Source organism: Seriola aureovittata, chromosome 12 (assembly GCF_021018895.1).
Source record: "Seriola aureovittata isolate HTS-2021-v1 ecotype China chromosome 12, ASM2101889v1, whole genome shotgun sequence".
In the NCBI taxonomy this organism is placed as follows: domain Eukaryota; kingdom Metazoa; phylum Chordata; class Actinopteri; order Carangiformes; family Carangidae; genus Seriola; species Seriola aureovittata.
Genome location: NC_079375.1, coordinates 20,959,183 through 20,973,943, shown reverse-complemented (window position 1 = coordinate 20,973,943; position 14,761 = coordinate 20,959,183). Strand labels below are relative to the sequence as shown.

Below are 14,761 nucleotides of genomic sequence, written 5' to 3'. Positions count from 1 at the left end.
CTGTCCATGATACCTTGACAAAATCTAAAGTGAAGAAGTGCTATGAAAAGAAGCAGCATTACAAAAGGAGGGATTTTCTATGGCTTTGTATCAGTTAAGAGTGGATAATTTAAATTACGTAGGTCTACAGTTACACTGTATACAAAAGCTGTGTAGCAATGTCATAAAATGTCATCAAAACGTAATGGCAAATATTTATTAGATGTACCACACAAACCAAAATAATCCAAATGCAAAGAACATATTGACAAACACAAACATAAGCTATTACAAGTGAACAATTGGCTTCTTTAATGTCAAATTTTTGGACAAAGTGCAATTATTTAATTTGTGCACCATTCACTCTTTTTAACAGCAACTTCAGAGAAAAGAAAAAGTGCGGAACACAAAGTGAAAATTCAACAATATGCACAACAAAGTAAACGAAAAAAAGTGAAATCTGGATTATAATACAGTCGCATCAGCAGCTCCGTTCATGATCAAAAAAAACATTTTCTAAATACTTGACAAGGAAGTCTCGATGGCAGATCTTCTTCATGGTATGAAACCCTAAGGATAAACTGTAGAGTTGAGGTTTTTCCACACTGACATTCCCGGCTTTAGCTGATGTGCTAATCAGAAGGTGTCAGCATATAGTGGTGGAGGAGGAAGGAACTCCAGCTCTGTGAAGTCGACCTCTTGTTCACTGCGATACAAAACAGAAGGACATCACATTTCGTGTGTGTGTGTGTGTGTGTGTGTGTGTGTGTGGTGTGTGTGTGTGTGGGGGGGGGGGGGGGGGTGGGGGGGGGGTGTGGGGGCAGCGGTGGCAAAGCACCTGAGGTACTTCTTTGGCAAACCCTGACAGTACTCTGCTGATACAAATAAAGATCAAGCAGAACCAAGCTTCACTTGCTGATTAGAAAAGAAACTCAACACTTACGGATATGGAGGCTCTTCAACAGCACACAAGAAGTCTGGATAAAGACAAGAAGATACGAAGATGACTTTAACTTTGAACTGCTGTCTCTGCAAGACGTCCAACACCAACACTCTGTCTCCAAGTTACTCGAAACAGATAAATGCTCCTCACAAGTTATTTTCCATGACAGACCAGACGCCAACCAGTGTTTAGACTGAAGTAACTTGCAAGTGCTCTCCTCTCAGCTTCCCCAGTATCAGTGAGTGTGATGGAGGTGGTGACAACAGTGCAGTCATGGAAAAAAATTAAACTGTGTAAACTTACTTGGTGGTTCAGCACTTTAAACAGGAGACCATGGGTAAAATAAATAAATGAAAAAAAAAAAGTTCTATCATTAACATGGTTTTTGAATATGAAGGCATTGGTGCAACAAAACAATTTAACCTTCAAAAAACTAATGATTTAAGTTATGCAAAGGGGAATACTGTACTTTGTGGGTGTTGCTCCTTCACCATCAGTGACATCAACGAATTCATCTTTGCTGTGTTGAAAGAAGATGGCTAACTTCTGCAGGGCTTCATGTCTCGTCCTTAAAAGTTTAAGACAAGAAACTATTAGGACTCGTTTTACGACCATAACTATGTTTCACTCTCATCAATGGCCTACGGGGGGGTGGATGAGGACCATCTGTATAATCCAACACAGTGACCCTGAAATAAAAACATCTACAAAGCTTGTGACAATCAGTGTTTGTTTCAGAGGGGTACTAATTCAGGTTTCAATTAATTTTTAGGCTACTTTTAGGACTGTTGTTTTGTCTCCCGGGGCTAAAAGTTATGGACTGCATCTTCCTCTCCTCTATTCGTACAGCGATATTCAGGGACACTGTATTTGTGTCCAGTCTGCCATTACTTAAAGAACAGGAAATGAACAGGGTGCAGAGTTAGGTAAGATCGACATGCAATGGCAGAGGAGCGGTGAAGCACAAAACCAAATTTAATTTCAGTTCAAGCTGCAAGTGTTTTTCTTTAAAAGGATATTCAGTCCCCAAAATCATAGCTCTGTGAAAAACTTTGATGTACTCACACAAGTGAAGACCGTTGTTTGAGAGAACTAATTTATTTGCTGTCACATTGAGTTATTGAACATAAGTTTGATGCTATGAGGGGCCAAGTCCAAAACAAGTGTGTGTTATTTTAACTGTATATCATCATATCCCACTTAAATCTCATTTCATACATACAATATTGAATGGACTGTACATACAAAAACTTTGAACTCTGGACTGTTTGGTGTCAGTCAATCTGCTAACACTGACTTGGAGTCATCCAATTTCAGTCAGTGAACAGATTTTTGTGTAGTTTGGCGTAGAGCTGAAACTGAAAGCTGAAATTATTTGATAAATCTATTAGATGATCAAATACAAAATTAATCTGCAACTAATTGAATAATCAGTAACTTTTCACACAAAAATGCCAAACATTTGCATGTTTCGGCTTCTCAAAAATTAGTCGTTATATATGATAGTAAACTGATGGAAACTTTGTTAGGTGTTTCCCCTACATTAGAGTCACAACTCAAAAAACTATCGTCTTTGGTCTCTGTCATCATGAAGTACAGAAATACTCCCTAAAATGTTAGTACCCAAGTAGTTTTGCTTCCCTCAAAGAGCCATGTTGAAAATGTTAAAATCCTGTTATCAATTTCTTTAGCTCTCCACATTGTTACACATGAAAAGTACAGAAGTATGCCCTACTAACTATGCTCACTAAGAGTCTTGAAAAGAGGTGGATGTAGAAAGATTTATGTACTTTGAGCTTACAGGAGAGACCTGCTTTGACACCTGTGTGTTTGAGACTTACTGTGTGTGCAGGTCCTCCAGGTTGGCATCGCTCAGAGTGTGCTGGGCGCTGACATGGCTACAAGCTGTCAAAGCGAACACATGAAGAGCAGAGGTGGGTTGGGTGAGGAAGGGTAGGGGGCGAGTTACGCAAGGACAGTAAGACAGAGGAAGGGAGGGAGGGAGGGAGGAAGGGAGGAAGGAAGGGAGGAAATGGCATGGTAAAAGTGCACATCAAAGGCATGTTTCTGTCTGCCATATGTCAATGCATAACATAAAGTAACCACAGGCAGAGTTTGCATTTCCCTTTAAACCAGAAGGCTGGAGGAGGTGGGGGTCTCCTGTTCTCATGCTTTTTAAGTATGAATAGAAAATGTACTTACACAACTCAGACATGGAGGAAGTCTGCTGGGGAAAGTAACTATACAAACAGAAGAGAAAGAAAATAATTATATATACTGTGTACCACATAAATTCAATCATCTTTCAGAGGGAAAGACTGGAAACAACTCTTATGTGGTTTATGGTTTGTCATTCTTCTAAGAAATAGCACTTATCTAAAAGCCATTTTGAGCCCAGTACAGGACAGTAAAAACTTGTCAGTCTTACTGGCTTTCATTGGAGGGTGAGAGAGTCTCATCTTCACAGGCCCACTCCTCACTGTCATCTGTGACTGTGGAAAAACAAATTAGTTTGATTAAGCACAGTGTGGTTGTTGATGATAGAAGTTTGGCAGGGTAGCAGCCAAAACCCTCAGCCTACATGGAATTCCTTCACAATCATACAATAACACATTGCTGTCAAGCAGATGACAACTAGTTAAGTTATTCAGACCAGGCCTTTGGGCTGGTTTCCAATCAGTGCGCAAGTGTACTCTGTCAGTCAACAAGTCAATGCATTATATCAACCAGTCAAGTTCTTTGTTCTGACTTCATTAGGCTGCAATGCTTTTTGAAATGCTCAGGTAGCTAATGCAAAGTTATGAGATGACAGTACAACCCCCCTCTGTGCAGAGCCCACTGACACTTACAGCTGCTTGTTAGAACAAGGTGGCTGGAGGATCTGCAAAACAAAGAGTTATAATAATTTATCATGACAAACACTGGTGGACTGGCAAGCAAGGAGTGGTTACAAATCTTTTTCTTTTTTCTTTTTTTAAATTAAGAAATCAAAAGAAGTTCATCAGCAAGTTACCCAGTACCTGCTGCCAATGCTGATGGTATCTCCCTCCAGGTTTCCTCCTCGTCCTGCTGCCTGGGCCTTCTTGCCAAGTTCCAGCATTTCCTTGATATTTAGCTCCACATTCATGACTGAAATATAACCATCTGAAAATAAACCAGAATAGGGCAGTAACTGAAGAAACTGAAGATAATAATATAATAACATTGTGGTGTAACTGTGTAAACATGTATGTATGTAATTGTGTGAAATAGCTTGATATCAACAACCAATATGTAATTTTCTTTCTCAAATCTCCATATTTACTGAAAATATAAATAAAACTTTTTTTAAGGAGTAATAACATGAAAATGAATATACTACGACTATATATCTAAACTCACATTTGTGGTTGACGTCTCGAGCCAGCCATTTGCCTTTGGGGCAGTTGGTGGTGCGGATGATGCTGACCGTGTCCCCGCTCTTCACTGGAAGGTCATTCTTACGGACTTTACTGGCCACCATCACCTTGGCGTGGTACATGGGCTCCTCATCACCAGTCACCTAGACAGTTAAATTTTAAGCAATGAGAGGCTGTGGTTTTCACAGATTTCAGCTATGCAGTTCATTATGTACAATTCTAAGCAGGGGAATTTACTGCCTGTTTATTGAGCTTCATTGTGATACCATGACAAAAGCAGGCTAGAGAAAAATACAGCTGTACTAGAAGAAATGATCATCCCCAAGGTAATACGATTGCCTGACATACCTTAAACTTCTTTTTCATTTCATTTTCTTTCTTCTCCCTTTCTTTTTGCTCCTTTTTCTCCTTCTCCAGTCGTTGCTTCTCCCTCTTCTTCTGCTCTTTAAAGTCGGCAGTGTTGGGGCTTTGGCGTTCTTTACTGAAAACAAATTGGACCACTCAGTGGCAAAAAAAAAAAAAAAAGAAGCAGCACTTATTTTCCATAAAGATTGTACTCACCACCCGAAATATAAAAAGGGACCATACGCTAGTAAAAAAATAAATAAAAAAAAGTGACAGAAGCAAAATTCAATGTGAAATCAAAAGGGATCAGCTGTACGACCAGCCTGTTTTTATGACATCAGTGAGTGACAGGTGTCGTGTCTAACATACCTGTGGACATGATTATAGGCAGAATGAGCATGTTCTCCTGATACACTGCCCCTGCAGTTTGATTACCAGTGAGAGAAAAATCAATGGCTGCCTTCCATCTGGCAAAAATCAATGTCAATGACACACAGGACTTGTATGTTTGGGGGAAAAAAAAAAAAACAAAGACATACCACGGATTCCGTGGCCATATGTTACACGCCTCCTCCTTCTTGAAATAAACACAGATGATTTTTAATTTACCACAGATGATTGTTAAAAGAAAGAAGCACATTATTTATTCATTGCACAGAATTCGTCTGAACATCAACTTAACTGTTCTCTCATTATTCATTAATATGATTATAAACTCAATTAGATTTAAACAGGGGTTACCATTGGTGGGTTCACAGCATATGGATCTGTAAAAAACAGGAGTCAAATAGAAAGAATAAACATCTGCCAGAGGTCATATAATGAGATTAAACCGTGTATTAAGAAAACATTCTTACTCTTCAGACCAGCTTTACGTTTACGAGAGTTCTGGCCCAAGATGAATTTATTGACGTTTTCAACATCCTCGTACACATTATCACACGTTTCATAGTAACTGTCCTGAGACACACTAGAAGGGAGAAAATGAATCAAACTTGTTATATGAAAAAACAAAACAACTGTGGTGGTTCTTGTTGAAACAAAACTCACTTTGGATTTGGCTGAATGCCATCATTCAGTTCTGTGTGGCTATTAAGCTCCTCTGGGAAAGAGTGGCACTCAGCAGCTCCCAGATCAGCCTCACCAGCTTGAGAGTTAGAAAGAGGATCTACGATCGCCTCTTCACTCTGAGACCACTGCTCTGGTGCAGCCGGCACTGGGAACTCTGAAAGGTTTATTGGTTCAGGGAAGCTGGCTGGATCAAGAGGTATTATGTTTTGACTGCCAAGGTTCAGATCTTGGATGATACAGCTGGCACTGGGCTCTGCATGATCGCAAACTGACAAATCAGGGTGGGAAGCCACAAAATCTGTGACCCCAAAGTCAGCTGGTATAGGAAGGTCAAAGTCTAAAGCCTCCAATTCTAGTGGAGCAACAAACACAGCTTCTCCCTCTGCTGTTTCAATCTCTGAATTCTCAAACTCTGGAAACTCTGGAGCGTCCAGCAGAGGGATGGTGATGGATGGGAGCTCAGACTCTGGCTCTTCAGTTGGTGCTTGGCTAAGGCCTGGTGACACCTCTATAAAAAGAAACAAAAAATCAGCACTTGAACAGATGTTCATCCTTCCCACAAATAAGAGTAATGTAAACTGCAGTATGGCTCAAACACAGCCAATGATCTCCAAGTAAAATCCAAGTAAAATACAACTTTTTGCCTTTTTATCCTATTGGAGGCCACAAACGTGGAGAAGCAAGAGTGAAATAAAGCAAAGCAAGGGAAATGGAAAAGAAAATGAGTAAAAAAAGAAAGCAAGTTCACATACAGTACCATGGACTGTGGTCAGATGGTAACGGCTGAGATCTACTAATGGAGGTCTGGGGGGCTTTGCTGGCAGTGGCCCGAGTGACCTCAGGTCAGGTAGAGGTTTCTTTGGAGGAGCTGGGGCTGGATGAGGTTCACCAGTCCTCAAAGAGGGAAGTTCTGCTTGACCCCTGCCAAACTGCTTAGTCAGTGCAGACTCTAGCCATCAGGAAAAACAATATCACAAAAAAAAAACTTGTCTGAATTAACAGTATGAGATGATAAAGGTTTTTGATGTGGACAAAAAATGTTTACTCGAGTATAACTTACTATGTGCAGAGTTAGCTTTGAAGAAAGGCCGGGCTGAAATACAAGCCAGGTGTGGAAAACAGACTGGTGGGGGCACGGGGAGGTCAGACCCAACACTGTCAGTGTTCTTTGGTGGCGAAGGGAAAGCCTTGTCTTTTGAGTTGCAGTCGGGGGAACGCAAGCTCTTGTGTTTTGTGGATATTAGCATCTGCCGGCGTGAGAACTTTTTCTTGGCCCTCTCCAAAGTGCTAATGATTCTGCTGTCGGAGTCTACACTTGTCTCTGCAGGAGGAGGGGTGATCGGTATATCTGGGCTTGAGAGGGGGCACTCAGCAGTTGATTGGTCACTTTGGAGTAAAACCCCATCTTCTGTGGTTTGTTTTTCCACTGAGGGCATCTCGCCGGGAGCACTAGAAGGTCTCGTGGTCAAATCAGCATAAGTGGGCTCCTCTCCATTTTCTCCACTGACTTTTGATGCTTTGGCTGACTTGAAAGGAAGCAGCAAACCCTTCTTCTTGATTTTAGTTTGTGGCAGGATTTCTTTTACTGGCTCTGGTTCCAGTTTGTGCTCCTTTCTGAGTGGTGGTTCTACCTTCTGCTCTTTTACAGGCTGAACAGGAAGCACCAGAGGCATGTGTCGCACCTTAAGGGACTGCCTTGTTGTGCTGTCTCCATTAGCAGGCTGAGATAAGGGGGACGTCTGCTGAAGTTGTGGTGGAAAGGAAATTGGGCGCTTGCCTCCAGATGCGCGCAGCCCATCTCTGAAGATGACCCGGGGAGGCACTGGTGTCTTGTTTTCTACAGCAATACTAATATTGCTAACCACAGAGCTGCAGTGACCTCCAGGAGGTGGGAGGAGTTTGGGTTTTTCTGCAACAGCTGGTCGTCCGGCTTTGCATTGAGCCAGAAGGGCCTCTTCCTGAAACTTGGCCCTCAAAGCTTTGAAGTTGATTGGCGCCTCCATAAAAAAATAAATCATTAAATTATTAAAAATGGTTTTAACTTTCACAGACAGTTTTTTGGGAGTCAAAACTCAGTGCTGACACAACATGATTTAAAGGTGGACTAACCAAAATTACAAAAAACATTCTCATTCACTCCCTAGAGGTATCTACTAATGCAGATTAGTTTTCGTGTCCAGCAAGTTGTCATTTCATTGATAAGTTGGTAAAACTAAAATTACCAAAAATTAAATAGCTTTTAGGCCCTTTTTCCAAGTCATTTGAGGTTCATATGTGTGAAAATTTGCTGGTGTCCTTAGTCTGCTACAGTTGTAAACTGAATATCTTTGGGTTTTGGTATGTTTGGGAGACAAAATAAGAAAAGTGAATGTAAAAACTTTGGGGAATTTTGGTTGACAGTTTCCCTACATTTTTTCAAAATACACAAATAATCAATTAACCAAGAAAAAAGATGAATCAATAAAGAAAATAATCATTAGGCCAGAAAACAAGTTATTTTTTAGCAGTTAGGCCTATGTGTTTTCCAGAGTAACAGGTACATCATTTCACTTTTTCAATACTGTGAGTACCACAAAAATAAATAAATAATTGAATAAACAAATAAAATACATCCATTAGGGCTGAAAGGCTGGACAATTAAAATCCAAATTATCTGCATGGCCAGATTATTGAGTGGATAGAAACTTTAATATGCTATAGTGTTAACAACAGACATAACTAACATCAAGTCATACACTTAAATGGCACAGAACAAGTAAAACAAACCCAAAACACATTGTATTAAACATGGTGTGCCTTAGCTAGCAGAGGAAATGGTAACAAAGCTAAATTTAGCTATCCTCCAACAAACCTCCAGCTAAACAGTTACTCAGAAAACTCTTTTATAGTTTACCTCTGCCATTGTAGATCGTTTTGTTCATCACTGTTCAAGACTGCGCATTTGGAAAGCGGTCTAAACTTTGGTGACGCGACGCTATCGACTACTTTAACAATAAATCCCGGCAAACTGTTTTTGGTAGCCAGGGATGATGCTAATCTGATGCTAATACAAACAATTTGAAAACGCCGCTGTGAGACGCACCTGCGTGCTGCGCGTAACCTGTGTGCTGCGCGTAGTCAGCGTGCGCGCTCACATTTGTTTGATTGACGAATCAGAAAGGGTAAAACCACTTAGTGATTGGGTAGGTAATAATAATATAAAAAACGACTTCTATTACAACTACTAATATTAATATTAATAATAACAATTTAGTTGTTGTTTTTTTAATCAGTGGCTTATTACACTTCAGGTTGTGTCAGACGGAAACGTTTGTGTGTGATTGACAGGAATGTTACGAGATATTGGGGTTATAGATTTAAAAAAAAAAAAAAAAAAAAAGGATTTACCAACTGTTCTAAGAGCTGTTTGCTCTTGATCAATCATTCACTGTGGTTAGTCAAGAGCACAGTGGTAAAACTCCCCTGAGGATAACAGCAGCTGTTTTGTGATGTGGCATTTGAATCTTCAGGAATAGTTATTCATTTTCAGCATGGGGATATTTGTTCATTTGCTCCTGGGTTTATGCGCTCTGTATCTGTTTATCAATTTTACTGTGGATGCATCCAGGAGGCCATGGACAACAGCTGACAACAGGTGCAGTATTCTTAGTTTCAGAACTTTTTATATCCCCTGGAAAACACTCTGAGAATTGTGATTTAATCCATCTCATGCACCATTAGTAGGCCTAGATCTGGAATCGAGATGATAATAGTGTTTCTGTGGGTCAGGGGGGTTGGGGCAAGGATGGCCAGAGCTGCAAACAATCCCATACCCAGACCAACACCTGTAAACTGTAGACTGACAAATTGGAAAAGTTGGACCCCTTGTGACTCCTGCACAGACATACAGGTAATGGTGTTGTTTTGTTATTGTTTTTTGCATTAAATTACACACACCAGTTATTTAAAGATGCTGAATATAATGAGTTGGACTGGGCAGTTTTTGTCAGATCAATACTTTATGTTCATTAAGTCCAAAGGGGAGCTATGATTATCCTAAATCAGCATTCCTACTCCAATAAGGTCAATAAAAGTGGACTTTGCTTACACTATGTTACTGAAATTTTTGGCTTTTCTGCCCAAATCCAACAAATATTACATAGCTACTTATATACTTATATGAAATGTACATTTATTTACATGATTTTGAATTTTAATTTGTGGAATGCACCATAGTGCCATACAATAATATGTAACCTGCTTCTGGAGTATTTCTGTGTGAATCTACTGTATATCTCACTGATGGCATAACAGAATGACCTGATTTTATATGCAAATTTATTTTTAACTCTGATTTAGTTCCGTTTCCGATACTTGGAGAAACCGTCACAGTTTGGAGGTGAGATGTGCGGTGATTTGTGGGAGAGGCTGAAATGCCCAGCAGCAACCACAAACTGTTCGGTGCCAGATTACTGCGGAGCGAGCTTCACCTGCCCAGAAAGCGGCAAGTCCCATCAACAACCACTCACACAACACATTCTCTTCAAAGTGAAGGTGTTTTTTTGTTGATGGAGGACAAAGGCTATAGGATGTTTGTTTCTTTCCAGGGCGCTGTATCAGCAATTCACTTCTGTGTAATGGAGAGTCAGACTGTAGCGATGGGTCTGATGAGGAACGCTGTCAAAAGGTCAACCAAAGAAAGGACAAGTGTTCCACCCTAATGCCGATCCCTGGCGCTGAGCGCGGCACACTGGGGTAAATACTGGATAACTGTTACTGCTGTTATTGTTATTATGCACTTCACTTAGTTTATAACACATGAAAGAAAACTGTAAAAACAATACAAGTGCATAGAGAGCATGAGCTGTAAAAAATGCTTTTAATTTGGAAAATCATTAACAAAGGGAAAGTCTCTGTCTTTGCTTAGCAAACTACTTTGAAATATTGGAAATGCCAGCCCCATAATTCTAATTATATATACATATTCACTCAATTTCAGTTGTCAACCTGTCACACCATTATTTCAATTATTTTACATTTAATGTAATCTCCATACCTTTACTTAAAGGAAATACACTTCTTTGTTTTATACCCAGAGTTAGATGAGAAGCTCGATGCCACTCTCATGTCTGTATATTAAAATAAGCCACAGCCAGCAGCCGGCTAGCTAAGCATAAAGACTGGAAACAGGGGGAATTGTTAGCCTCGCCATTCTAAAGGTAAAAGAGTCCACCTCTTTACCTCTTTCTTGTTTGATCTTGTTGCACCAGCTAGGTTGGTGGTAGGCAGCAGGGGTTTCATGGAGTCACTTCTCTCTGCAAGAAGAATAATTATTTTATATTATTTATTTTAACCAGGTCCAAAATTAAGGACAGTTTCTTATTTACAATGACAGACTGGAAAGTGGCAAGCTTGTGGTGGACAGAGCTAGGCTAGCTGTTTCCCCCTGTTTCCAGTCTTTGTGCTAGGCTAAGCTAACTGGCTAATGTAGCCTAATACTTACTATGCAGACATGAGAGGGGAATCAATCTTGCCATAAAACCAATAAGAGATGTTCTGAAATGTCTGTTCCTTTAATGACTAATTGGAATTATTCTTCTTTGCCTAGGTATAATATCTTGACTGGAGATTTTATGAATCATGTACTTGACTCAAATTACTTTGGAGGACAATGTGAATATGTCTATAATGGTGAATGGAGGAAATTCACTTACGACTCATTCTGTGAGAACCTGAACTACAATGACAACTATAAAAACTACCGGAAACCTTACAACTATCACACCTACCATTTTGTGGTACTGTAATGTTGAGATTTATTTCTTTGTGAAAATCGGACTGGTTGAACTGATATATTATGACATGAAACTGAAACTGTTACAGGCTCAAGCTACTTCACAGGGCTCTCATGAGTTCTATGAAGATGTGGCGAGTCTGCTGAAAGCGAGGCAAACTCTGAAATCTTCCAGTGGTGGTGTCACAATCGGGATCAGTAAAGTGGAAGGTGGAATAAGTGGAAGTGGCAGCTCTCTGTTTCTCACCAACATAACAAAGTTTAACAGCCAGGTATAATCTATTGACCCACAGATCTACATGTTTTACAAGAAAACAAGTGCAATTAGTTCTAATGTTTGTTTTAACTACATTGTTTGAGGTCAGGTTGTGCTATTTTTTTATTTTTATTTTTTGCTAGTAGTTCAAATTGTGACAAAAGAGATTGTTTGCTTTCTTGTCAAGGGTTAGATGTCTGTCCATTATATGGTTAAGTCAGTTTAGCAGAAAGACTGGCCACATTACATGTTGTTTTATTTAATCTGAACAAAAGCGGTGTGTAAACCACAAGATTACGTAACGTACATATGGTTACTACTAACAACAGAGATTCCAGGAAGTCACTGCCCCCAGCCAATAAATAGTCTGACACACATACCCTGTGCTTTGGTTTTTGTACAAACTAAATATAAGGTTTTTATCAGTGAGTGTCAGAAGTGCATATAGCAGGATTTTACTGCCTTTGGACTGAGCCATGGTTAGCTCTTTCCCCCATTTTTAGTCTTTATGCTAAGCAAAGCTGACCATCTCCTAGGTGTAGTTTTAATTAAATCAATTGTTAAATATGATAGTAGTATTGGTCTCCTAATCTTAACTCTAAGCAAGAAAACAAGTACATGCATTACCCAAAACTGAAGTGTTTAGTATCTGTGGAGAAAAGAACAGTCATTATCTGGGGTATGAATAAGTCAAGTTGAACTGAAATGTAAACATTTTTTCATTATTGTTAAAAAAAAACCTTTTTGTCCTCAGGACCGAGGGTTTGTCAGGCTCTGGTCCAAAGTGCAGACAGCCCGGTTCAAGATGAGAACCAATAAGCTGGTGCTTCATGAGGAATTCCAAGCTTCACTCATGGAGCTTCCCGAGCAGTATGACTTTGGGGTGTACTACCGCTTCTTTAATGCGTTTGGCACCCACTATGTCACAGAGGGAACTATGGGAGGAACCCTTGAATATGTTGCGGTTCTCAACAAAACTGCCATGGCAGAATCAAGTACTGTGGGCTTTCCAGTCTGCTAATCAGTATTATGTAATTGGAAATGTAACGTAAAGTAACCTTTGTTCATTTCTCTTCTGGAACTCTTACAGAGCTTACTGCTTCAGAGACTGAATCTTGCTTTGGAGCCTCTATTGGTTTAGCCAGTCCACTTGGCGCCCAGACTGAAGTAGATCTCAAACTGAAAGGGAATTCATGCGAAAAAACGGGATCACTTGAAGATGGTGGGGTTGAATTTCAATTTACGTTTAACTATGTCTCACTTGACTGATAAATTATATGAAGGATTGCTGTTGTAATGTGTTGATGTTATTTTTTGTTGTTTGTTTTGCTTTTGAATCATAGGAAAGAAGTCTGATTCTTCTCTGATTGAGGACGTTTTTACCTTGGTGAAGGGAGGAGTCACATCCAGCAGCGGTGGCCTGATAGCTATCAAGAATCCGGAGAGCTACAGGAACTGGGGAGCGACTCTCAAATACAACCCAGCAGTCATCGAATATGAGGTGACATAATTTCCCACAAAAAGAAGTCGTAGTTAAATTCTCACTCAGTGTCACGCATAATGACCTCACACTGCTTTTGTGCCGTTGCTGATGTGGTCATCTTATATACGTGAACTTTTCTCTTTCTCATCTTACTGGCTCTGTCTTTCCATCACTGTTGCCCAGATCATGCCAATCTATGAGCTCGTGCGCCTCAGCACAGTCGCTGACCATGTAGGTGAAAGACTGGCCAACTTGCGGAAGGGCTGGGATGAGTATGTGCAGCAGTTTCACTCCTGTCGCTGCGCGCCCTGCAGGCATAATGGGATCCCTGTCCTCTCTGGTACCTCCTGTATCTGCGTCTGTAAGTCCGGCTACTTCGGAGACTCCTGTGAACAGACTCTCAGACCAGGTGAGGTTAACACATTCAAAATCAATGGCTTCGTGGGGAGCAAAAATGAGCTGTTAACAAACTAACTGTAATAAATAATCTTTTAAATTCCAATAGCAAACTCAGCATGCTAACATGCTAACAGTAGTGGTGGGCGATACGACCAAAATTTTCTATCATGGTATATGTAACTTTATATCATTGTAATGGTATTTGTGACAACACAGTAATTGTTCTATAAATTCAATGTAGAAATGTTTTAATATTTAAAATGGTCAAAGTGGTTTTTTCCCCAAAAGTAGCCAGCTGACTGACTGACTGACATTGCCATCCCTATAAACTCACAGCTAGCCTGGCTAAAATATAGACGTATGAGCATTTAATGTGTTATAGTACCAAAAGTCAAAGTGCTCAATTACTGAAAATAGTCCCTCTCCGTGTTATATTACTGATTCATAACCTGTAAGGTGAATCTTAATGTTAGAACTGTTAAGTTTATCATATGTTTTTAATTTGTGAAGTAACTGGTAATTACACCTGTGTGCTAATGTTGTGCATTGTTGTGCTGACCAAATCCATATCCTTTGCTTAAGATTAAAATAAAACCCTGCTGGCTGTCACTCCACAGATACCAAGACAGATGGGTCGTGGTCGTGCTGGGGGTCCTGGTCCCCCTGTACATCAGGGGAGCAGACTCGGGAAAGAAACTGTAATAATCCTGCACCTCATGGGGGCGGAGCACAGTGTCTGGGCTCCTCCTCTCAGAATCAACTCTGTTGAAGTGAAGATCCTTCTAGATTCCAGGGTAAAGATGTCGAGTGCAAAGAAGTGAGCGCAAGGGTCACGTCAGAGCCCTCAAAAATAAAATGACACCTGCCTTTCCCAGATCACACTGTGTGACATACTGAATATCAAAGCAGTAATAAACGTGTGTTGTGCAGACTTTGTGTGTGTGTGTGTGTGTGTCAGTATTTTTTTAAGTATTTTTGTAAGCACAAGAGTGAAATTGTCATTTATACTGTGTGGCATTTTGCAATTTGCATCCAATATGAAGGTTAAATTTAGTTTATCATAAGCTGGATCCAGATCAAGATAATTATAAAGATATAGCTCACATGGTTTAAC

General features: G+C 40.1%; 2 protein-coding genes across 7 annotated transcripts; one reads left to right on the top strand and one right to left on the bottom strand.

The window, feature by feature from the left end:
- Window positions 1–182: 182 nt before the first annotated feature.
- On the bottom strand, window positions 183–8,804 carry si:ch211-188c16.1 (uncharacterized protein LOC562677 homolog). Of its 6 annotated transcripts, none has more exons than XR_008829261.1 (19): window positions 8,630–8,802; window positions 6,797–7,733; window positions 6,494–6,685; window positions 5,716–6,244; window positions 5,523–5,635; window positions 5,407–5,432; window positions 5,205–5,242; window positions 5,035–5,085; window positions 4,669–4,801; window positions 4,304–4,463; window positions 3,943–4,066; window positions 3,772–3,803; window positions 3,351–3,414; window positions 3,125–3,162; window positions 2,764–2,827; window positions 1,392–1,490; window positions 1,073–1,146; window positions 923–956; window positions 183–685 (listed from the first exon to the last, which is right to left on the bottom strand). XR_008829261.1 is itself a non-coding variant. In XM_056392081.1 (19 exons), exons 1-19 carry the CDS (start codon window positions 8,636–8,638, stop codon window positions 616–618), a joined length of 2,727 nt encoding a protein of 908 aa, XP_056248056.1. In that variant the 5' UTR covers window positions 8,639–8,802; the 3' UTR covers window positions 183–615. The 6 variants fall into 6 exon arrangements, 4 of the variants coding, with proteins under 4 accessions (XP_056248056.1, XP_056248059.1, XP_056248060.1 ...); XM_056392081.1 differs by lacking the exon at window positions 1,073–1,146 and adding an exon at window positions 1,226–1,239; XR_008829260.1 differs by having other exon boundaries at window positions 923–1,146.
- A 360-nt stretch (window positions 8,805–9,164) lies between these two features.
- Window positions 9,165–14,578, top strand: c8a (complement component 8, alpha polypeptide). Its single transcript, XM_056392568.1, has 11 exons — window positions 9,165–9,370; window positions 9,505–9,625; window positions 10,075–10,219; window positions 10,323–10,470; window positions 11,324–11,513; window positions 11,599–11,781; window positions 12,520–12,760; window positions 12,856–12,987; window positions 13,109–13,266; window positions 13,432–13,657; window positions 14,265–14,578. The coding sequence occupies exons 1-11, from the start codon at window positions 9,267–9,269 to the stop codon at window positions 14,414–14,416; spliced, it is 1,800 nt and encodes a 599-aa protein (XP_056248543.1). The 5' UTR covers window positions 9,165–9,266; the 3' UTR covers window positions 14,417–14,578.
- The last annotated feature ends 183 nt before the right edge of the window (window positions 14,579–14,761 follow it).

Coding starts and splice junctions, on each gene's coding strand:
- si:ch211-188c16.1 (XM_056392081.1), bottom strand. Junction 6,686..6,796: donor CAAAGCTAACTCTGCACATA/GTAAGTTATACT, acceptor CCTGATGGCTAG/AGTCTGCACTGACTAAGCAG. Junction 686..922: donor GTTGAAGAGCCTCCATATCC/GTAAGTGTTGAG, acceptor TTTGTATCGCAG/TGAACAAGAGGTCGACTTCA.
- c8a (XM_056392568.1), top strand. CDS start 9,267: ATGGGGATATTTGTTCATTTGCTCCTGGGTTTATGCGCTCTGTATCTG. Junction 9,371..9,504: donor TGGACAACAGCTGACAACAG/GTGCAGTATTCT, acceptor TCTGTGGGTCAG/GGGGGTTGGGGCAAGGATGG. Junction 11,514..11,598: donor ATCACACCTACCATTTTGTG/GTACTGTAATGT, acceptor AAACTGTTACAG/GCTCAAGCTACTTCACAGGG.